The sequence below is a fragment of the Meleagris gallopavo genome, chromosome 8 (genome assembly GCF_000146605.3).
Source record: "Meleagris gallopavo isolate NT-WF06-2002-E0010 breed Aviagen turkey brand Nicholas breeding stock chromosome 8, Turkey_5.1, whole genome shotgun sequence".
Taxonomy (NCBI): Eukaryota; Metazoa; Chordata; class Aves; order Galliformes; family Phasianidae; genus Meleagris; species Meleagris gallopavo.
The window spans coordinates 20,496,150-20,521,303 of record NC_015018.2 but is presented as its reverse complement, the minus strand read 5'-3'; the positions used below and the strand labels follow the sequence as shown (position 1 = coordinate 20,521,303).

Here is a 25,154-nt window from a genome sequence, read left to right as displayed (position 1 = left end):
AAGCTACCGCAGCTCAGGATTGTGCGTAAGTTTTAATTCCCTTCTTTGACGCAAAGCTTCTTCTTGCTGTGCACCCATGCTGGCAAACAGCTGCAGCAGCACAGGCTTACATCCAAGACATGCCTCTGCAAGTAGAGAGTGGCACACCTGAACACCTGAAACATTCGCACCACAGCAGCATTTCTCCTCTTCCACGATATTATCTAGTGAATAAAGCTGGTTGGCTTGATTTGCAAGCTAAGAGTTTTGGTTACTCTTATTTGTTGAGATAACTAAGTCACCTGCTATGAAAGTTGATGTCAGATGAATGAAAGAGCCAACAGAAAATAGGAAATCAGTACTTCACTCGAAAAGAACAACTTCTATATGCTAAGTTGCTCTCTAACATGAATTTAAAAAGAAAACACAAGGAGGAACTAAAAGGGGACAACCTGGGGTTATGTACCACAACTCAAATCCCTCCAGGAAAGAAACTACATCAACTCCTTCTGTATCATATATATCTATTTGCAGTATATTTCATCCATATTATTATTAATCACTAGCAACGTATATTATAAGCAGCTACAACAGGAGCAACGAACAGTTAAAACCTGGAAGTATTAGTTATCTCCCACAGGCTATTATGTAGTTTCATGAATATTGGATATGCAAGATATTTTTGTACTCTTCCCTAAGGTCGGAATTTTGTTGGGAAAAAAGTAAATTTTCTGGGAATAAATAAATAGATGATCCTACTAAGTAAGAAAAGACAGCTTTCAGTTAGGCCCATAGATGCCAATTTCCTCAGACTTGAAAGGAATTAGTAGTTTAATCCTCTTACGATAGCATGTCTTCAGTGGGGAGAAGAGGAAAGAACCAAGCTAAAACCTTCTGTAGAAAATATTTACCACTATAAGAAAGTTCAGCTCTACAGTTTCATCAGCTAACATGCTCAACTGATATTTAAACGTGCTTCATCTGACCACAAAGATAACCTGTGCCAATGCAGGAAGCAATACCTACAGCAGAATGCTACCTAAAAATTGTCTGGATTTTAGAGAATAGCAGCTTGGAAGAATAACAGGCAATAGTGCTGAAATCAGCAAGCACTAGTAGTTTAAATATTCTTTTTTTGCAAAGAAAAGAACAAAAATTCAGTCTTCACCATAAAAAGGATAGTTTCCTCCTCTTATTTACAAGATGAAATAATAGGCGTGGAAATGGCCTTACTATTGCTGGTCATTGATCTGCGGAGGCAATTTGGTGACTCATTATCAGCTGATGAAGTCTGAATGAGCCCAGATGGGCCTGTATGACAATCAGTCGGCTCGATATAGCTTGAGATTTCCTCAGGAATTCGGTGATTTCTAGACCTGCTAGATCATCTGCTAATTATCATATATTCTTCATGTAGATATGCAGCTGCTTTTTGTTATGTTATAATTACAGGCTAAGTATTAAAAGCAAGAGGTTCTCTAGTGTCTGAAATGCTGTATTTTTCACAACAAATATATCAACTTTTTTTCCCCATTCAAGATTTTCTTGAATTCAAGTAAAGGCTGAGGAAATGCATTTTTATTGAAATCCTGCATGTTCCCCACTTGATTTCCCTGTCTTATGCTACTTTTGTTAGTTTCCACTTCATTTGCCCAGTGCAAACTCATCTATCATGTTGATGAGAAGATGAGAGAACAGGCATAAGAGTTCAGAATGGAACTGATAATTCGGGATTATTTAGAAAGAGAGATAGAGCTGGGCTAGCATCAAAGTGCCATAGATTCAGGATCACTGAAGTTGCTGGAAACCATCAGTTTTCAGGGCCTCCCATTCTCTCTAGCTGTGCCTAGGAAGTTCCAGAAACAAAATAAAATGTAATCTCTATTTCCTCTTTCTGGCAGAAAAAGAGAAGGAGGTTTACAATTCCATGTACTAAATGGTCATATTTTCCATTGAAACCTATGTGGAAAAAGAGAGTATGTTAGTGCTAGCACAAGGTTTCTAGACTGAAACCACACAATAGCACGTTTGCTATCTAAGTGCAATCCTGAAAATTTACTGCAAACTTCACAGCAAATGAAAACCCATAGAATATCAGCAGCATAAAATAGCTTTAATTTAGTCTAGCTTGAAGGTATGATGTAAGAATTTCAGCAGCAACGTCTGCACTAGCCAGAAGTACTTCCTCTGCCTTAAAGCAGTGCCTTAAATATGTGAACACAAGGGGTGTTTGGAGCTACAGACTACTGAAATGCTTTAGCTAATCCGTTTCCAGCAACAGAGTTTATTTGCTCAGCACTAGAATGGCTGTTGACTCAGCACTTTCTTTGCCAAGGTGACACACTAAAACTGCACTCATTTTTCATCCCCTTTTTTTTTTTGTTTTTTGTTTTGTTTCATTGTTTTTGGGTAAGGCTTTTTCAGGTTTTTTTTGTTCTTGTTGTTGAGGAGTCATGAAGAAGTCCAGCACAAGAACAGAGCAAATGGTGGCTACATAGTCTCCCAAGCACTGCTGAAGCCCCTTTCCACTCAACCACTGCTACACTGATTTCATTAACAACCCCCAAAGAAACTCTGTGGTGGAGTTGGAAGGAGTCCACAGCGGCCTGCTTATCACTTTCTGCATGATTCATTAACCAGCATTATTTGGCCTGCCACATGCCCGGTTAAATTCCAGTTTAACTATATTGTGTACTACCTGCTTTCCAGAAATGTTAGAACAGGTAAGTAATAAATTGTTAAGCATTAACCAAGATGAGACAAACATGTAGCTACAGAAAACTTATTATGTCTTTGCTTATTTCTCTTTTTAAAACGTTACGTAGTTCACTTAATGGAGCAGTCTCAATGAATTTAACTTTAAAATACAAAAACTGTTTTCTCTCTTTTCAGAATTTATCGGAGTATGAGCTGAGCCAATTCAAAATCATGCATCAGCCGTAAGTTCCCCATTCTTTTCTGCTTTCTCATGAAGTGACTAATGTTGCCCTTTGAAGTGACCTGTTGCCCTTTGATAGTTTCTCTGCTAATAAATAGGGGAAAATGAGAATAGAAACTTACTCTTCATGTGAAGGTCTTTAATTGCTTGGAGTGGAATTTGCTTGGAACAAAGTTCCTGGAAAGTTTACAAGAACTGTGGTTCAGATCAGCTGACAAAAAAAAGACTTTTCTGCACCAGCTGCAGGATGATAGCCATCCTCAAAACCATCAGAGATAACATTAAGATTAGGAAAAAAGTTCAAGTTCAACCTTTCCTTGAATACATAAGCTCTTCTGTTGCACAGTACGAGGAGTAAATTTTTCATCTTCTCCTTAGATACCAATTTAAGTGATCAGATTGTCAATTCAAAGCACTGAAGACAGAAGCTTTCTAGAGGTAAAAATCTGCCCAGCAAAATGAATGAGGACAGGAGGGCATTGTGTACTGCCACGTATTACAAAACAGAAGCAAAGCAATAGCTGCTCACCCAATTACCTTTGTGCACCAGGGTTAAAGTTAATAAAAATCAGGGTCTGATTCCAAAAACACTGAAGTCTCTGCTGTTGATTCAGGATAGCTTTTCTAATATTAGCTGGCCCAAAAATTGCTGTAATGTTCTAAAAGTTTGAGTAATCCAGTAATATTGGATGCAGATGCCAATAACAACAAGCTATTGCTACTCATTGATTACATCAATTGAGTAAAAGATCTTTATATACATGGATGATGCATTCCATCTACTGCCATAATTACAGGCAGTTTCATGCCTATAATTTTACCTGTCATTTTAATAAGGTATTAAGTTAGTGTACACAGATACAACAGATAGGAAATCATTCTTCAGCTCTTCTTCCAAGCTCAGGATCGGTGCGTCCCTGTGAGCAAGAAATCAGGAAAAGGTGGCAGGAGATCTGTGTGGATGAGCAAGGAGCTCATGTGCAAGCTCAAAGGAAAGAAGAAGGTCCTTGAAATGTGGAAAAAGGGTCTGATCACTTGGGAAAAATATAGGAATGTTGTCAGGGCCTGCAGGGATGCAACGAGGAAGGCTAAAGCCCGTCTGGAATTGAATCTAGCTAAAGTGATAAAGGATAATAAAAAAAGGCTTCTTCAAGTATGTTAACAGCAAAAGGAAAACTAGAGAGAATGTGGGCCCCTTACTAAGTGAGGGGGGGGTTCTGGTAACGGGGGATGCTGAGAAGCAGAGATACTGAATGCCTTCTTTACTTCCATCTTCAGTAAAAAGGCTCTCCCTCAGGTTTCCCACACCGTGGAGGTTAGTGAGAGGGTCTGGGGAATGGGAGACTTCCCTTTAGTCAGGAAAGAGGACGTGCGTGAGCGCCTAGGCAGTACTAAGGTCCACAAGTCCATGGGACCTGATGGGGTGCATCCACGTGTGCTGAGAGAGCTGGCGGAGGTCATTGCCGAACCGCTCTCCATCATTTTTGAGAGGTCTTGGATAACAGGGGAGGTCCCTGAAGACTGGAGGATAGCCAATGTCACTCCGGTCTTCAAAAAGGGCAAGAAGGAAGATCCGGGTAATTATAGGCCTGTCAGCCTCACCTCTGTCCCTGGAAAGGTGATGGAACAGTTTGTGCTGGATACCATCTCCAGACAACTGGGAGAAAATGAGGTTATCAGGAGTAGTCAGCATGGGTTCACCAAGGGGAGGTCGTGCTCGACCAACCTGACAGCCTTCTATGATGCTGTCACATGCTGGGTGGATGGGGGAAGAGTGGTAGATGTAGTCTACCTTGATTTTAGAAAGGCATTTGATATTGTCTCCCACGACATCCTTATAACAAAGCTGAGGAAGTGTGGGATAGACGAGTGGACAGTGAGGTGGGTTGGTTGAGAACTGGCTGACTGGCAGAGCGCAGAGGGTCGTCGTTGGTGGTGCAGAGTCTGGCTGGAGACCTGTAACCAGTGGTGTCCCCAAGGTCTGTGCTGGGTCCGGTCTTGTTCAACATCTTCATCAGTGACCTTGATGAGGGGATAGTGGCCACCCTCAGCAAGTTTGCTGATGATACGAAGTTGGGAGGATTGGCTGACACGCCTGAAGGCTGTGCTACCATTCAGCGAGACCTGGACAGGCTGGAGAGCTGGGCGGTAAGAAACCGGATGAGATTCAACAAAAGCAAGTGTAGGGTCTTACACCTAGGGAGGAATAATTGCATGCACCAATACAGGCTGGGGGATGAGCTGCTGGAGAGGAGCTCTGCAGAGAGGGACCTGGGCGTCCTGGTGGACGACAGGTTGGCCATGAGCCAGCAGTGTGCCCTCGTGGCCAAAAAGGCCAATGGCATTCTGGGGTGCATTAAGAAGAGCGTGTCCAGCAGGTCGAGGGAGGTGATCCTCCCCCTCTACTCTGCCCTGGTAAGGCCTCATCTGGAGTACTGTGTCCAGTTCTGGGCTCCCCCAGTACAAAAAAGACAGGGATCTCTTGGAAAGAGTCCAGTGGAGGGCCACAAAGATGGTGAAGGGCCTGGAGCATCTCCCCTATGAAGAAAGGCTAAGTGAACTGGGTCTGTTTAGCCTTGAGAAAAGAAGACAGAGGGGACCTGATCCAGGTTTATAAATATCTGAGGTGTGGCAGCCATAGTGGTGAGGCCAGTCTCTTTTCAGTGGTACGTGGAGACAGGACGAGGGGAAACGGACATAAGCTGCAGCACAGGAAGTTTCGCATGAATGCGCGTAAGAACTTCTTTACGGTGAGGGTGACGGAGCACTGGAACAGGCTGCCCAGGGGGGTTGTGGAGTCTCCTTCTCTGGAGATATTCAAGTCTCGCCTGGACACCTACCTGTGCGACCTGGTGTAGGGAACCTGCTTTGGCAGGGGGGTTGGTCTCTATGATCTCTAGAGGTCTCTTCCAGCCCCTACAATTTTGTGATTCTGTGATTCCAATAGCATGTGACAAATCAGGTTCATTCCAAAGGATATCCTTAAGGTTCAAGTATATTACTTGTCTTGTATTACTGCATAGAAAATAGGGTGTTTTCTGAACTCAGGAAGAGTTCAGTCTGATAAGTGAACCTCTCCCTCTCCTAGTGGTTGTTATTTCTCCACATAGCAACCTTTTCCTTGCTGGGAAAACACTAAATCTATTTACAAAATAACACTTTTTTTTTTCCAAGTCCCACTCTATTAGTAAGAAGCAAGAGGAACTTGGAGGCTTTTTTACTCATTAAAATCATATTCCTATTGATAAGAATTTGATGAGAGTATAAGTTAATATTCTTCTGGGTTTGTTTTAATAATTAAATAGATGAATAAAGAAAATGTCAGAGGAGCTTCTGGTGAGGTAATTAAGTCTAATGGGACATCATTTTGACAGGAAATGTAGAGAATATGAATATAAAGTTAACCAAGAATTTGACCTCTGTTTCTGTGAGATACATGACTACTACAATATTGGAGCCCACAGAAATCTACTGAACTGAGACCAAGAGCTGTGCTTGTACTAATTTTCACATTCAAGCTTTGAATTACAGAATTGTAAACAAGAATCAAAGATTTTTTGTAATAGGAATTCTGCTATCAAATATAAAACAAAAGGCAAGCACAGATCAATCCAGCATAGCAAAAGGAAGCGTATAATGTGAGTCCCCAGCACCAACTGTTTCACACTAAGATCAGTTGCTATTGCATCTTACAAACTGCTAACACAAAATTTGCTAGTTTTCAGCAAGCAAACAGTTTGCATGTTTTAGCATAAGGTCCGCATTGATCCATCTGAGCCAGATCAACAGGTCTGTTCATGTGGCAGGTTCTCCACAACCAAACATAACTCTAGGAAAACTGCAATTTCTAGATAAGGTAAGACCAAAATCCTGTGTTTTCTTCTGTCAATGACCAGGTCTCTACCTGTTATGAAAGTTTCTTTATGGGGTTTCAATAGAGAGAAATTGGTTTTTCAGAAGCACTCCCATTCCCCAGTCTAGTTCTCACTAATGCAACATCTGATGTTCTTCAGGTGTTCTTGATGTTCTTAAGATCTTTATGTTCTTCATAAAAAAAGATTGAGTTTACAAGGCTATAAATACTTTGTGAACCAAGACTTTCAGTTGTCCTACATTCTGTTTGGACAGCCCACAACTGGAGCAATCTGTGTCCATACATAAACAATTCCTGAGTACTTCACTACATATAGCCACCATCTCCATAACATCTCTTTTCCAACTAGTCAGTATTAAACCTATTTTCCAAAGGAAGGAAACAATGGAGGAAAAAGAAGACAAAATGTTTATTCTGGGAAGAGTGTACTCACAGTAATTCAGTTTTAATACTCTGAAGTAAACCGTTGCACTCCCACTTTTTATAAAGCATTTAATTACATCTTATTATTTCTATTAACCTCAGCTTCGATAGCCTAACAAGAGCATAACATAAACTGATTCTCTTCAGCACTGAAAGCCACAGACAGCTTCTGAACAGCTGCTCAGTACAGCAGTAAAATTGTCAATCTCCACTAGTGTCCCACCAGTGAAAGGCAACAATGGAAGACTTCCTTTCATGCTTCACAAGATTCTGCTTTGGAATGAGACAGCAGAGCAATGAGAGACTGGTCCAAGTATGCTCTGGATCTGACTGCTAAGATTGCACAAGAAACTGCTCTCACATGTGAACATGTTTTCAGCCCTGAATTCATGTTGAGTCTTGCTCAAAGTTCTTCCTCCCACTTCTAGCCCTCTTCTAGTTTTCACTCTAAATCAGCTTCATACCACTGATACCTTGGAACACTGGAACTTCAGTACTTTCCAGACATGCTGTCTTGCCATCTTTACTTAGCATTTTAATAAGCAGTGTAAATAAGGCCAAGGCTTATAACCATATATAGGAAAATTGATACAGAAGGTGTAACTTAGTGAAATACATCCATAAATTGCAAGTACATCTTGAGAAAGCAACATAATTACAGTTCAGTCACCTCCATGTAGATAGTCCAAGTGCATCAGATAATTCTGCAGAAGTTATTTTGCAACACCCTCAGATCACTGAAGTTTCACCTTCCTAGAAAAATAAAAGGCCTCCTTTACAGCTAATAAGATGAGAATTACAACCCAAACCAAGCTCAAAATCAATTTTACTCTCAGCCTATGAGTTCTAGGAACAGTTTTCCAAACTCAGGATGAATCTTTCATCACAGGATCAGCTCTATCACACTTGCAAATTCAAAAGCCTATTCTGGCTGTGTCAGATTGTGAGTTAAATGAGAAATCTTCACCGTCAAACCTGATGCATGATATCAAGACTTGAGTTTATCATTTGTATATATCATATATATCATATGCAGTTGTGGAAGATCTTGGGTGAACTGTGATAAGGAGCACATAATAAGCTTTGCTTAATTATTGTGTGGGAAGTATTTGAGTTCCTTTTCTTCAAATAAATATCCATCAAAAAAATGTTACTTATTTTATCAGGAATTTATTGTATACGCAGAAAAAATTGCTATTCATGAATCAAGTAAGTGTCATGTAGTTACGACTGATTTCTAGATTACTTTCTAACATCTATTTTTCATGTGTTTTTAATTTTTTAATGAGAACTCCACACTGAAATTTTTCATCCTTGCTTTCCAAGCCAAGGAAATCTTTTTCTGACAAATGAATAAATTCTGAAGTGTAAGAGATGTTACAAATCAAAAGAGTGCTTTCATAATACTGAGATATTCCACTTGAACTGGATGCACTTGCATAATTCAAACTGCAAGAACTAGAAACATTCTACATAAACTTCACCTTCTCTCCTCCACCTGCATTCTCCTATTTCTTTATCAAGACAAGCAAATAACCTGATGCTGAAAACTCACTTTACAGCTTTTTTTTTTTTCCAGCTGTCAACACCAGGAACAAGTTACTCTACCCATGCTCCAGGTCAATGCATTAGACAAAAAAGCCTGGATCCACTTTGGAGCTAACTCAGAAGAGTTTGTATGGCAAAATCTCTAGCAGCAAGGGAGTCTGATAATAATGACTAAATCTGAATTTAAAAAAAAAAGTGGATTCGAGAGCCTGCTTTGTCACAGGCTTTCTAAACAGAGCCAGGTGAACTGTTCAGCATTCCTTGATTCTTTTCCCACCTGCAAAGTGGAAGTTACAGTATTTCCTTATCTTACTACAGTGAGATAGAGGAGAAATAGCTATTGTTGAGATGACCATACTTAAATAGGGAGAACTATAAAGCTACACTGCAGGTAAAAGCCCTAAATTGCTTTCTATAAGTCCTATTTCCAAGCAGTGTTGCCACAGAGCCACAGGAGATGCATACATTGAGAACATCAGTGTGTGTCGTGCATATAGCAAGATGACAGTGGCCAGTATTCCCATGGCTGCAACTGCCAACAGATCTCCATACTGCCAGGACCACTGCAGGCTGGCAGCCCCAGAGAGGTACAAGCAGTCCAAAGAGGCTCCACTAGCAGCACTGGTTAAGGTTTGCACATAATAAAGCTTCCCATCTCTTTGCTCTACTACCTAGTCAGATGCCTGTGTGCATTTTTTTTTTTAATTGCCCATGCTTTCCTAGAATTAATGCATCAAAAGCTTGCATGCACAATGCATTTTTTTTTGTTACATTTCTACTTCTCTACAAAAACACAAGAAAATGGAAACCATAAATGTTAACCACAATAGTTAAGTTTAAGAATAAAACAAAACAAAAGTCAGAATATGAAACAGGCTTCAGAGCGCAAGGTGAAGTTAGAATGACATATAGAGAATTTTCTAATGGGGGAGTATTGGCAGTACTGTTAAATGCATTCTTTGTTAATAAACATAGGGTGTGCAATGTTTCAATTTGAAATATTTTTGTTTCTTGTTTTTATCTCTATGAATTAGTTTGAGTAATTAAAGAATTTCATATTGAGGGACTAGTACCAATAAAACCAATGAGATTTCTATGAGAACTGGGGTGTTTCCTTAGCAAATAATGAAGACAAGGAACTGTTACTCTCTCTTTAAGTGAGATGCTGCAGTACAAAAATCTCCTGATCTTGTACATTCAGACTTTCCCCACCCCAGAGAGAGCCTCAAGCTGAAAAACCATTGGTAGTAGATGACTTCTGTCCCAGTATTGAACAAGAAGGAAAGGTTCGCCCCTCTCCTTGGGATATACTGTAAAGGATTTTTAATTGCTCTGTTGCCCTTAAATACCAGTGCTGACTCAGGCTGAATGTTTTATTTCTAAATACATAGATTTATCTCCTTGCTTTTAGTAGTTCTTGGTGTAGCTTAAATGCTACTTTAAAAAAATCCCCAATTATTCTCAAACTGGAAGAGCCCAGGGCTGCAAAACTCAGAAAATACTTATTCATAAAATGGTCTCTCCACAGAAATGTTATCTAAGAGAGACCAAAAGAGGTTCCCAGTATCTAACCATTCTAGTGTTACATTCACTGTAGCCATATATATGCCAAAGGAGGGAAAAAATAAATACTATATATTTATACATACTACACATGTTGACTTTAAACCACATTTTTGTCTATTATTTACAGAAAAGCTAGACACTGAATGCATGACAAAGGTCTACTCAAGCATTATAAATTTAGAGACAAAGTATAACATTCCTCTTGTAGCAGAAAGGGGGCAATAGACACTTGCATTATAGCAATTCCTCTTCCATTCTGTCATGAGACTTTTGTTAACACAGTTGTCTGAGAAGATGCCTTCACAGCTCAATAGCAATTTTGTTCCCAGGCCTGCTAAAAGGATCATTTTCACTCTTTTAGCGAGACCGTTCAACATACCACCTTGAATCCAAAGCCAGACAAAACTCTTAAATCATTTAAATGTTTTGCCAGAATAGTGGAAGAATTGAAAGACGAAGATAAAGGTTTTTAATACAATGTGGCACCATCACAGGCAGCATGGTTTTGAACCTGAGATCATAACCTTACCCATCTAAAGTGCCCAGTTCACAACAGTAATCAGAATCAGAACACAGGAAAACAAACACATTCCAGTTCTGTGAACCTGCAACTGGGTGTTTTCCTTCATTCCAAGGAAATTCAACCCAGCCAAAGTTTACTGTATTTCTGAGATTTACTAGAAGCTCATGTTAGTTTCCCCTGGCAAAATACATGGCCCAACATTTAAGTACAAGAACATTTGATATTTTTAGATGAATAGTGAATTCATATTTTATGCAACTGTTTTATATTGAAGACAATGTATCAATAAAATTATACATGGGAGAAAATATTTCTGTATATCACATCCTCCTAAGTCTGCAACCACATAACTTGTATACAAGTTTTCTGTCTAGTAAAGACAGAAAGACACAAGGTGGAAGTACATTAAAGGTGTTCTAGGCAGGACAAAAACTAAACCCAGTAAAGAAGCTATTTTGGCTAGTCATGAGTCCAGCTGAAGAGCGGTATATATTACCTTGTGTTCAGTCCTGTGCTGTATGGCTTTTAGATATTGACCAACTTCCTTCCTGCCAGTCCTGTACTGCTTGTAGTTTACAATCAGAACAGACTCAGAGCAGCAGTATTTAGGCAGCAGTCTCACCTGTCCTGCAGCATCTCTTTAAGTTTTAAATGAAGAATATTTTAAGCAAGCATGGTGTCTAAAAGCCCTTACTACAGCAGCCTATCTCACAACACAATTTCATCAGCTGTAGTTGCATTAGGGATACTAAACAAAGCTCATGGGAAGTAACCATCATTACAGATGAGTCTTTGTTACCAAAAATAAAGAATCTACATTTGACAGAGCTTATAGAGGAAAAAAAAAAGCAACACCTATTCAGAGCCTGCAAATGAAATAGCAATTCAATATTTCAAAAACAGGTACACATAGTAGTAATTTTTCACTCACAAGTTGAAAAATATAGAAGATGACATTGCTTGAGTTCCAGTATCCAGATATCTGCTGGAGTCTTAGTTTTTCAAGTAGCAATAGAAGTAATCCCATGCTGCAGTGTCACAGCTGTGGTTAGAGTAGAAATTACCTGGGAAATCATCTGTTTTTTCTGGTTTTGTGAATTGTATTCCTGCCCCAGACACTATAGAAAAGATACAATGAAGGGCTTTCCTTATGTATATACTGCCATTAGACAGAAATATTCGTGTTGCAATTATGATGAGTACCTCAGGGTTACAAATCTGTTGTACTACAGAGGAGAAAACACATTAATTTAAAATCAGTGTTGAGTTCCTCCTCTGTAATTAAAAATGCATCCAAAAAGATCAGTGAAATAAAATAATTGATAAAGGATGGGAAAACAAGGAAAATCACATTTCCAATCAAATAATAAATGTAGCCTAATTGATATCAGTTGATTTCATCTGGAGTTCAGAGACCTATCTAACAGGATAAGAATGTCACAGGAAACTCAATTTTTTTTTTCCTCCTGACACTCCTGATGTCTCCCATAGAAATCAATCTGAAGCCGAATGAACATCTCACATGGCACATTTTTTCCTCCCAGTGCCAGTTAGGAAAATCCAGGTTGCAGACTCAGTTGGCACTATACAAATAACATATAAACCAGCACAAGCCTAGACTGATCTCCAGATTCTTCTCCTCTTCTTCTTTACCCCATGATTGTCTGCTACTTTCTCTTCAAGAGCCCATTCAGGACAACTTCAGAATTAAAATTAGTAAATCTTGGACAATGTCCTTCTAGAGTGCCCTACTATGATGTTCAGCCATCTATGGGATGCTGTTTCTGACAGAATTACAGTAACACGATAGCAGTGTTTCTTCAGTATTGAAAATGGTTATTTTTAGGAAAGTTAAGCAAATCAAATATAGGTTTTTTGATAAAGGTGTGGCACGCTGGTGCTAAATAATACTATGTCTGTTAACCCACTTTCAAGAGCAGAGTTGATGAGCCTATCAGGAACAAAGCAAAAAGTGGTCCAGTTGAATGGAGAGCCTGGCTCAGTGTCAGCAAGCTCATTCTCACCACGCTGTGGCAGAAGTAGAGACATTTATCTTTTCGTACACTCAAACAGAAAAAGAAGTATCAGTTACAGAGCAACTGAAGTTGGATATCAGAAAAAAAAAACAAGAAAGTAAAACACAATCAAAAACAAGAAACCAATAAGTGATCACCTTCTGAACACAGACAGCTTTCCATGTTCGCACACAAAGGCAGAAGCAGAACCAACAGTGGAGGCTGTTGGCTGACTCACAAACCAGTTCTTCATTGTGTGCCTGGACAGGATCTTCTGCCTCCACCCTGGCCGTTAATTTGTTTTGCTTCTCTCTATTACAAGGCTGTACTCAGACTGCACAGAACAGGTTGTTGTAGTTTCAATTCACTGCTCTTTCTTCCCTTTTAGAAAATCATATTTGGTAGTCAGAAGGCGCTGCACCTGGGACTCAAAACTCAAAAGAAAATAACTGCTGGCTCATTCAAGCAATGAAGTGTGAAGAACTGCTAATATATAATCTCATTTTAGTAGAATTCCATATGTGCCCAAGCTCAAATGCTGCACAGAAATCAGAGCAGACGTCTTGTCTCACTTTTCTCCAAGTCTCCAAACAGGAGACTTCATTATTTTGAAAAAAGAAATATATATATATACACACACACACAGGTTTTAATCTGTGTTTGCTATCAATACATACATGTTTAATAGTGAGCTATCAATACATACCTATACCAACTATAGGAAAGATGTTCTGTTCTTCTTACTTCAGACTAGCCTTTATGAAAACAAGGGAAAATGTTTTCTTGCTTCTGTGCAAGCATGCAGAGCTTCATTCCCAGTTTTCCTGCTTGTGCTGTGACAGCAGGGGTCTATGCAGTACTTTTAAGTTGATGAAGGCACATATTAAACCCAGTCACTGGGATTTTGATGAATTCAGAAGTGAGAAGAAGATGGCTGAAAAGTTGGTACAAGATACTAGGCCATGAAAACAGCACTATAGCAAAACGGTGTGAGCTACACAAGCAGTGTAGAGAAATAACAAGATAAGCAGCAAGAAGTTACAGACAGGAGGGCCTATTGCAGCTGCAAGCCAGACAGTTGGTACCTGCAGCAACCAGTCACCTGGAACAGCCTCAGTAAGGTCAGTGCAACACAGCTGGGCTGGCAAAAGATGAAGTGCAAGTGGTAGGAGTCACACCACAGTCCTTTATGCAATATAAATGCAAGACCTGAAACTCAACAGGCAGCATAGCAACTGGGGGAGGATCAATAGAAATACTAAATTCACCAAAAACATATATTTCAATTTACTCCAGACAAACTTAAAAGTCATGTAAACAAACACCTCTCTAGTAGCACCTTCCTTATGAAGTCTTTCTAACAGTGAAGCAGATGTGAAGAATAAAAAACACCATAGAAACAATTTGGACACTGACATGAGGGTACTAATGTACATAATGGATGGCATTAATTGTCCTTCAACACTTGGTTCAGAGCAATAGGGGGTTTCTGGGGATAGATCCCATGCAGCCACCTATATACAGACAGTACCATTCTGTGCATATGGAGGAAATTGGGATTGATTCCCAGACCACCTCCATGCTAGCTTTCTCTAACTTCAAAGAAGCTGCACACTCACTGCATAGGTGCTGAAGATCCAGCAGAAAGCAAAGAAGCTGCTCAGCTGCCAAAGCAGGAAAGCAGCATTGCCTAGACATAGCACGTGACCTGAAGTGCCTTGACTACTCCTTGTTTCAGAGAGTGCTCAGTTGCTACCAGCACTGGCACCATCCTCCAGTACACAGCATAAACACACTTTGATGTTATGCTCTTGGTGCTTGTTTATAATTCTTAGAAGTAAAATTTAGTTATGCTGTGATTTCTTGAAGAGATGAAGTACTTCAAGGCCAGAATACAGCCAGTCACTGCACAATAGCACAACCTTCTTTGTAAAGCGCTGCAGTTTAGGACTATTCAGGCCACCTCTCTCAGGTTATTTCACTTATCTTTTGGAGTGCAAATGGAAAGGACATTCCCCTGAGCTGGGAGGGACTCCAGTCTCCTGTCCAAAGCTATGTTGGTCTGGGCTGAGACCGATATTAAAAATGATAATGGAACAGTACTATTCTCCTGCACCTGGTATCACTGTACATTTTAAATGGCCTCCCTTGATGAGGCTTTAAGTGTTGGTTTCTTCTTCATAATTCTGGTACTTAGCTTCTCTAGGCACCTGCTACCACAGTTCTATCATTTCTCCTATTTAGTTCCTTACTGATCAGTTTCACAGCTTTTTATTTTTTTTTTTTATTTTACAAAGCTCACAGAGTACTGACAGTAACCTAAAAATATTTCACCATTTCAATTAATTTGCCTTACCAGGCATTCCATAAAAGTCATCAGATCCTCTTATGAATCCCTGATCTACCTGATATAATTAAGTAAATTTAGCAGTAAATACCTTATCATATTCCTTTGGCTTCAAGCAATAATATTCTGAAGAAACATGAGAAAATACAAGGCACACTCTTGCTTTTGCAAGAATTTGTTAATACATAGGATCACAGAAGTAACAGGATTGTTTGTATTGCTTGAAATACTGCTATATTCTTTTTACATTACAGGTACAAATAACATTTAAGAAATAACTCATTACAAGATGCTTATCTAGCAAGTCTCTCTTTTTTTAACCAACATACAGCCCACAGGTAGGTAGGCTTAAATATAATCTGGAAAAAATAGCAAAAAAAAATCTCTACCTATATGTATAAATGCAATATACTTTGCAGAGTCTACAGACCAGAATATTGGTGTTTGGGAAAGCAGCACTATGTACAGACTTGAAGCACTATTCATTCACCACAAATGAATCAAAACTATCTTGAAGTAAATCCTGATAACATAGCTCCAATAGATACCTGGGCAGGCTTAGAATGTTTTCTACAACTCTCAAAATTCTAATCTTCCTGTGTGGTGACCCTTTTCAGTTTAGTATTCTTGTGTATTGGCTACTTCCATTTAAAGTAAGACAACCTTAAGTCAGACTGAAGGTCAAGTCACCTGACTTTTGTGGTATTATAAAACACCAATGGCCTAAGAAAGAAGAAAATAATGGAGAAAACAAGCACAGGGACTTAACCTGTGTATGTATATATGACTAGTACATCAATAGCAGGGTTGCTGTAACAACCCAATGGAAAATACTGAAACAAATAGAAAAACACTTTGATCTTTAATTCAGGGAAGCATTGATAAAATCAGTTTTACCAGGAAAAAAATGATAGTTACATACATGTATCCTGTAGTTCCTTTAGAAGTTCATGATACTTTGAGGAGGTTCTTTTCATTGAAGAGGAAATTCTCAGATGAGTAAGTAAGGCTTGAACTTAAAAGGAATCAAAATCCTTACGGAAGTGATACCTTAAAAAGGCATATTTACCCCCAGAACACACTGTTCACTATTATAATGCTATTGTATTCTTGTCTCATAACCAACAGGAAAATTTTTCAGCTTAAGCAACATAAGTAATACATATCTTGTCAATAGCTTATCATTACAAATAGTACATTGGAATCTAGTTTTCCCTTGTCAGCCCGCTTATTAACACTGATTTGTTGATAAATATGTTGCTCTCTCTAAATTACTGCAGCAATAGCAAACAAAACAATTTCAGTTGTATAACATTCCTATACCCTGGTACAACACCATAACGTAATGGAAATTACAGTAGTAATAGCAGGGTAGCAAAGGCCTAGGCTACAGCAAATGAGGAGAAGCCCAAATGCAACAGCTGTACACACAGAAACAAATGAAGAAAATCTACTTACATTTAGAAGGCCTCCAGTAAGCAGAGATCTGCAGCAACACACCCTCACCTCCATGCCAACCCTTAAATGAGGTCTGGGAAGGTCTGGATCCTGGCTCCACTCCTTCCGGTCACTCAGATACATTGCATGCACCTGAGCTCCCTGGGTTGGCCCCATTTTTCCAACAGGTGTTCAATCACTACTTCAAGCCATGACTCAGCATTTCTGCTACACCTGGGACAGAGCTCTACAACATAGAGAAGGTTTAGGTACCCAAGTCCATACTGTAGGCATTGTAAAATCCACTAGTGTTTAGAAATGAAAAACTTCATAATATTATCACTTGTACATATTATTTCTAAAATACCCAGCTAGAAACTATCTTTAATCCTCCTAAAATATTTATACTGTAATTTCCTCAATGTAGTAACCTTCTTCTTATTCATTATTAGAACAAGATGGGTTGATAGTTGGATTGGATGACCTTAGTGGATCTTTTCCAGCCTTAATGATTCCATGATACTATTCTATGAATATCAAATAATGAAAAATGATAAATGTTTATAAATAAGACTATTATGTGCAATATAATTAATAATCAAATTTATATACATGTATTTTTAGATATAGATTTCTATCATATTTTCATTCCTCTGTAACTTCTCCTCCCCTTCTGTCTCCAGATTTCAAATCCAAATGGATAACCAACGAAAGTAATTTTTGAGATTTTTTTCTGCTTCTGAGATTTTTCTGAGTAATTTAGAGATACACCAACTATTTTCCCTGGCTGTATGCACTACAGACCAGTGCAGGAGAGAAGCAGCTTAAAAAACTATTGTTCTTTCAGCACCTTCCAGGTACAAAAGACATTATGATACATATGATCAGTATATCAGCACTATTCAAAAGTAACCTCATTTTCAGGCACTCCTTTAGGGCAAATTTTGTCTGTGCAATTATACAGAGTGATTTTTTGTCAGCAGAGAAGCAAGCCTATTTAGGCCATTAATAGCGTATATGTGAACTCCAACTGGTGCTTAAAGAGACCTGAAGGAAGGACTGCTGTGCTGCTAAGGAGTCCATGCCACTGTGGCTTCAGTTCCATGGTGACACTTAGAGCCAAGGGAAAGCTGTCCAGCTGTGAATGTTTCTATTGCAGTCACTCGTTAATTAAGGTTGGAGGATTTGCAGACCAAGTGGCAGCACTGCTCTTCAGAGGCACTTTTATTCCCCACGCTTTCAGATGGCTCTAGCACAGGTCACTACCTCCAAGGCAATCGGGCTTCCAACGCTTACAGTTTAACACAAAATAATTTGTCTGAAGGAGCAAGTTTTGTTTCTGTGCATGTGGAACAGATGATGGTAAAACAGAAAAGCAGAAGCGCAGCTTTTCACACAGTGAGTTTGTCCCCAGGGAAATAATACACATGTTCTCCACAGGTGCTAAAATAAGTTTGCTCAGAAGCCTCTTCATGAGAAAATCCTACTGAATTTACTGATTTCATAACTTTGCCTACCCCATAGTACGTCTGTTTCCTCCATTGAGCTTAAAGGCAAATCCAAATCCATTCAATTAAACTTGTAGTTTCATTTTCAAATGCATAGTCTACTATTGTAATTATTTGAACAACTTCAGTATTGGCATCAGTATTTAGTAGCTAAAGCAATAACAAACTTAAGCTTTAATTCTGGGGCTGTTGCTAAGAATCTTTCAAAAGAAACACTATGGCATTGAGCTATTTGACCCACAGCAAAGAAATTACAATTTATGAAAATGAATATTATTTAAAAATTCTTGGAGCAGAAGTGTACCTTCCTCTCATCTGCTAAGACAAAACTAACTGTCTGTTAGTATCTTTTCATGCATAAGAAGTAGCATTCTCTAGTTTAAAATATTTATCTATGGTCTGAAAGTAGAAAAAGAAATCATCCAAACTGTCTAGATAGTGAGAGCCTGAGAGCAATGCTTGGAAAAGAAAGAGAGATGTATTATTTTAAGCATGAAGCAGCAGTGTGTTCAACTGGTTATAGCAATCAGAAAGTAATAAATACATAGAAAGTCATGAGAAATCATGTTCCATAAACTCATGGTTTCCAAACACCAGCCATAAGACACTAAGCGGTAAGTTAAGTAGGCAGTGCATCAACTGAAATAGAAATCAAGGGGAAACAAAACTATGTCTAAAGTGGCACCGTTTTAGACAATAGGGTTTGAGTAGTTTGGGCACGGCATCAAGTACCACAAATTTGCATTCAGACCCGGATGATCAAGCACAAAACCCACCCAGGCAGCACGTGACAGTCTAGTGCTAAAGGCATTATTTCCCCTTCTCTCTCCATCCCCACTGCATGTTGCTGGCACAGCTTGCTAAGGATATTCTGAAAGCAGAAGAGACCAAATATGTACAGAATTCTTTAAAATAGCAAGCCCGAAGCATTGCTACAGATTTCAGCTCAGAATCAGGTTTTATGAATTTGGATTATTTTCCAATTCAGACAGAAGTGGGAGCAACTTGGGCTATTTTCACTAACTTCCACAGCCTTTAAAAAAAGACCTGTAGTAGTTATTTTCTGACTTTTATGTGAGCACAAACTGACTGAGCCAAATTCCTGCCTCTGACTGTCCACATTTACATTCACATTACAGTGTTTCAATGATTGGATCTTTAATGCTACCCCAGTAGTTGCAGAGTTCAGATTCCGATTTTAAACTGAGGTCTTTACATATGAATAAATGCTCTTTCTGAAGCAATTATCAGAGTTTGAGAGAGATATGGGAAGCAAGAATTACCTCTAAGATAGATGACATCAAGACAGTAACATCAGGCAGGGACTGTGAATTGGATTCTCCTTCTCATTTTACATATTATTCAGGAAACTTATATTGTTGGTCTTTTGTCAAGAATTCCTGAAGGAAAAGCCAAGCAAAAACTCAATAAGTTGTCCTTTAAAAGGTTAAATCATAGAATCATACAATCATAAATGTGCACTATCTTCTGGTTCCCCACAAGTGGTGAAGACAATACAAGAAAAATGCATTATTGCTGAGCAGGACAGGCTGCATATTTAATCCATCTGCAGTATTCTTTCCTACAAAGAGCAGTTAGCATCTTGACTTCTGTGTATCTTTGAGAATACTATTTGGCACAATCTTCTTTATTAATGTTCGAGACAAGATTTTACTAATTAAGAAGGGGTGAAGAAGTGGGTTTTCAAACAAGATTGAGAGAAAAAGTGAGTCTTAAATGGCCATGTTACAAGTAAAATTGAAACCCAGTTATCAAACTGATTGCTTACTTAAATTGGGTTTCTCAGCTATTTAATATACACTGAAGGCACTAGACTGTATCTGCGAGCATTAATATAATCTGTAAAAAAATATTTTCCTCTTGAAATAGTCATGCATATCTCTTTGAGATTTTTTGATGCATCACTGTCTTCCTAAAGCATTAAAAATAAACACTGAGAAGATTTTCTTCAAATTTATATCTAAAATTAATCTATTTGCAGTTATTTTTATTCACATTCCAATTGTTACAGCTAAGGCTTTTATTTATATACTGGCTTGGACTTCTCATGCTATCTCTGCAGCCTGATTCTCCACCTGTCCTGTGTGCCACAGTTCCTGCAGGGGACGCATTCCTAGGGTTTCTCATCACACAGATAAAGCTATGGGTAGATGCTGTTGCATCACTGAGCTTCATCCCATTATGCAGGCAGGATGTGGCTTCAGCTGTGGACCAATATCAGGAACTCAAACAGGCTCCTGGGTTCCCTGGGATAAACGTAGTCATAATCTGTAGTCCGCACAAAGACAATGATTAGAATGGTCTCCCTAAAAAGATGTTATCATCAAAATTTGAAAATTTAAAAGGAAGAAATGCACAGCTAATATTTTATATACTCTTTATTAATACATCAGCAGCTTCAGCAGGAATCCCTGAGAAAACCAAAATCATCATACAAATCATATACTGGAGGGAACTAGACAGCATTAACTTCAGTGGAAATCAGAAAAAGCAGCCATCAAAGGAATCAAACAGAAACCTCCAGCCAAAAAACCATCAGCATTTTTAATGGTAACAATCACACTCTGGCTTTTGCCTAATGGTTTCCCCGTAATGATTAGCTATGGATGAATGTACTTGTTCTGATCTAGGAACACCACTTCCCAAAGACTTGAATGCTTCAGACAACTCTTTCGATCTCTTGTCTCTGCTACAGGAGTCTTCTGTCTACTCAGGGAAGCAAAGTCAAGTCACAGATAATCTTAACAATCACAGAATCATAGACTATCCCGAGTAAGAAAGGGCCCAAAAGGATCAAACTGGGTTCAGCTCCTGGCTCCATACAGGACCACCCAAAATTCAAACCTTGCATATGTGAACATTGTCCAAATGCATCTTGAGCTCCAGCAGCTCAGGACTATGTCCATTGCCCTGGGGAGGCTGTTCCAGTGGCTGACTGCTCACTTGGTGAAAAACCTCCTAATTCCCATCCTGGCCCTTCCCTGACACAGCTCCATGCCATTCTCTTCCTGTCACTTGGCAGAGAGCAGAGCTCACTGCTGTCCCTCCGCTCCCTGTGAGGAGCTGTAGGTCACTGTGGGACCTCCCCTCATCTTCCCCTGCTCTGGGCTGAACAAACCGAGGGGACTCAGCTGCTCCTCATACACTTTGCCCTCCAGACCCTTCACCATCTTTGTAGCCCTCCTTTGGATGCTATCTAACAGTGCTATGTCTGTTTTATTGTGGTGCCTAAAACTGTATGCACCACTGGAGGTACTCAAATACAATAGGGCACATAAAGCTGGAGCCCAGTGTAAACAGGAAATATCAGTTCATTTACAAATGTTGACCAAATGAAGATGTAGTACTCATAGTTCCAAAGTCCACTGCACCAACTCTGCATTTGACTATGTTTTCATTTTATCGTGGGTCCTAAAAAGAAAGCAGAGCATTCCACTAGTGAGGCAGCATGTACAAGGAATGAGCAGGGGGAAACAAACAGCAGAAAATAGCACAAAACTATAAAATATAAAGAAGTTGGTCTTTGAAATCTTCTCATTTTAGAGCATAAGAGGAGAAGTACACAGTCATATTGTGAGAGGATGAAAGAGACAAACCCAGACTAAGCCACAACATTTGCAGTGATGAGGAAATGATGTTGCAACAGGCAGTAGCATTTAGATAATCTGCCCAGCATTAGGAAGGTTTTCCCAGAAGTTTCAATGGCATTTTGGGCATCAAAAATAAAAAATTATGCATATTCTCTGAGCCATCTCACCATGGGAATATACTAGCAAATCTTACATTACCTGTGTCGAGAAATGGAGCTAAGAATTTACCCTGTACATTTGCAGCCATACACAGGAAAATGAAGATATTTCTAACTACCTAACCACAAAAAAACAGCAGATCCATGTGAATGCAGGTTCTTAAAATATTAAAATACCATCAAGCTTGAGGTGGCTGTGCCACCCTACCGTCCCCATTGGCCCCATATATGCCAGGAAGCATAGAAGTGGCATAGGCATCACTCAAAACAAATTCCCCTCTGCCACAACCAGCAATCGTGGCTGTTGAGGAGAGTTTCATGTTAACCACCATTATGGCCAAGATACCACTCACACGGTAAAAGAAATTCCAGTTCCTCTTTGGCATTCTCCACATGAGCATTTTGGCTCAGAGAGGTACAGTTGCTGGGGTTACAACTACAAAAATAGCATGACTTCAGGCCTTGCAGGTTCCTGGAGCCAAGGCAAGACTGGTCCTGCCTTCTTGTTTTAAGGTGACAAGCAACCTTGAAGGGAGGGAAGAGCTGCCCTGTCCCCGTGGTGTGCAGAGAAGATTGGTTCTGTAAGGACTATATAGAAACCTTCACAACCACAAACATTGTCAGTCCCAATAAGAGCCAGAAGTCTGGACTCTGAAACCATCAGCTGAGCGAAAAAAGAAGCCTATGGCTGTTTGGAGGAGCTTGGAGGAGCTTGGGTGTGTTCTTTATTTAGGATTTTTTTCCAGTGGTTATCATATCTTGTTCCCCCCCGTGAATCTTTCCAGTACTGGGGTAGATGGCCAGGTAGGCTGATCAGGAGGCAGACCAGAAATAGCTAAATAGGCTCTAGCCATTTCCTGGTAAGGTTACAAAGTTTAAATCCAAAGGTTTTTGACACATACATACATATAAATTGGGGAAGATGAAGAATTTCACTGTAGCTAGAAAGGCTTCCTTTGACATTTAGGGGGGGTGACTTCCTTCTCTTAGTTTCAGGGCTTAACTTGCACGTGGCTCTTGCTTAGTTTCCCAGGAAAAGCATATTCCAAGATTGCCAGGAGAAACTGCTTTCTCCCATTTGCCATGGGTTTGAAATAACTATGTGGTAACATATGTGCATTCTCAGGAGAAAGAGGGTAATTTATTCTTTGTCTGTGTTCTGCATGAGCAAAGAGGCAGCCTGGACTACGTGGTCTGGTACTAGAAGCTTCTGCTAAATCTAGGCCAGGACTCTTCTCCCCAACAATGTGTCAGTACATCTTGGTGGCAGTGGATATAACAGGAAATAAGATGTGCCCTGATTGAGTTATTCAGAGGGACATGCCCTAGGAGACTAGTAGGAAATAATAACTAGTTATCTGTTTTGTTTTTTATTGCTGTTAGGCTTTGTTGTGAGCTCTTTGCAGATATTAAAGTGAAGCAGGGCTGTGTGTTGGGCCAGGTGGGCATGAAATAAACAAGCCAGCTGAGGTACTGACCCTCGGACAGGCCTCATGGCAGATGCCACGAAATCTCATGAATAAAAATTGTGCAACAGGGACTTCCTCGGGAGTAACTTCTTGGCAGCAGTACCATTTTGAACAGCCACACACCCTACTTCTCCTGCCTTGTGCTGCATCTTGGCAAACATCTGTGCACTGAACCATATCAAGGCACAGAACGCAGCTAAAACCACCCTTTTTGTTACATTTTGCTAGATGATTTGCAGAGGACATCTTCCCCGCTCCATTTCACTGTGCAGCTACACAAACGCTTGTGCCAGCAGAAGGTGGCTGCCAAGACAGAAAGGAAAGCACTGAGCACTGTAGAGCATTAAAACTCAACCCATGAACTGATGACTCATAGAAGACTCATAGAAGACATAGTCAGGAAGAGACGAGATGAAACCAGCGCACTGAGTGACTGAATGGCAGGGATCCATAAGGAGAAGGACTCCAGTTTGGGATCTCTATGATATTCAATTGCTTCTAAGGGTCTGCTGACCAAGCTTGTATTTCCATAGATGCTTAGATACAGCAGGAAGATTACTTAAGCAAAAGTTATGTGACACTGCAACTGACTTACATCTATTTTTTCACATTGCCAGAGTGCAACCTTGATTTCCAAAACAACATTTAGAGAGTAAAAAAGATATCCAGTAAAGGCATCCAGTTTGTAACCAGACATAATGTGGGGTGGAATTCCACAGACGCTGTGTAGTAAACAATGTTCAATACTACTATGTTACTAGTGAAAGCCTAAGTTTATAAGATACCCTAAAGAGTAATTTGTTCATTAAGGTCCTAGAGAAGTACCATATGCAAATTTCCAGAGAAACTGTACTGAGGGCTCAGAGACCAAAGACATCAGCCATGCCGAGATCAGAACAATAATGCTAGCAAAGACATACAGCTCATGGCAGACTGTTTCCCCACAGTCACCTGTGCCAACCAGGAAAGCACATTTTGCCACTACACCATTCACAAGAAAAAAAAAATTAGTCCAATCTAGAGAGGAAAGGAAACACATCCAAGTGAACATCTGGCTCAAGTGTAAGGAGAATCTCCCCAGGAAATACCTCCCAGTGTCATCAAATCATACTGTACTAACCAAAACATAATATATTTCAGTGTACATTTAAGAAATAACAAGAATCATAGATAAATAGATAAATAAATAAGTAGGTTTCCTAAGCCTAGACCAGCCTGAGCTTCTAAACTGAACCATAGAGAGGCCAAAGATATGGAAAGAAATGACTGGCAACAAAAGGTACAGAATTCAAGAAGTCCATTCATCACAGCCTCAGGACGAAGCCTGAGCATGACTACCTGCTCACAGTGACCCTCAAAATTAAGTCAGCTGCCTATAGCATCACCTTTAAAGAGGAAAAAAATCACTGAACCAAATCCAGACTAAATCCAGGCTGAGGTATATCAGAGCCTTTAAACACAGATGACCTGCTTACATTTTGGGTGGGAATGGCTTCACTCTGTGCTGCTGGAAGGATCAGGGTTTAGTTTAGAATGAGAAAGAAGAAGCATCTCTATTTTCCTGCCAGTGATATCCAAAAGGATAGGAGCCACACGGTGATCTCTAGTTTTTTTGCAGCACCTTACGGAAGGGACAAGTCCCCACAGCAGCACGCAGGGTGCATCTCCACTGGGAAGAGCGGTGAGGAGCAGAGGGAAACCAGGTCGCCGCAGCCGCAGCTGCAGCCCCAGTCCCCGCGCCGGGCCGGCCCATCTCAG

At 39.8% G+C, this 25,154-nt stretch overlaps 1 protein-coding gene across 3 annotated transcripts in view; it reads left to right on the top strand.

The window, feature by feature from the left end:
- LOC104911980 (B-cell linker protein) overlaps window positions 1–25,154 on the top strand; it is a 91,400-nt gene that overhangs the window by 24,627 nt on the left and 41,619 nt on the right. For 2 of the 3 annotated variants that reach the window (XM_010714573.3, XM_010714574.3), the window contains exon 3: window positions 2,872–2,918. In XM_010714573.3, coding sequence (XP_010712875.1) covers window positions 2,872–2,918 — 47 coding nt within the window. Of the gene's footprint in view, window positions 1–2,675; window positions 2,703–2,871; window positions 2,919–25,154 lie in introns of those variants that run through there. The other variant, XM_010714575.3, reaches the window with a different exon arrangement.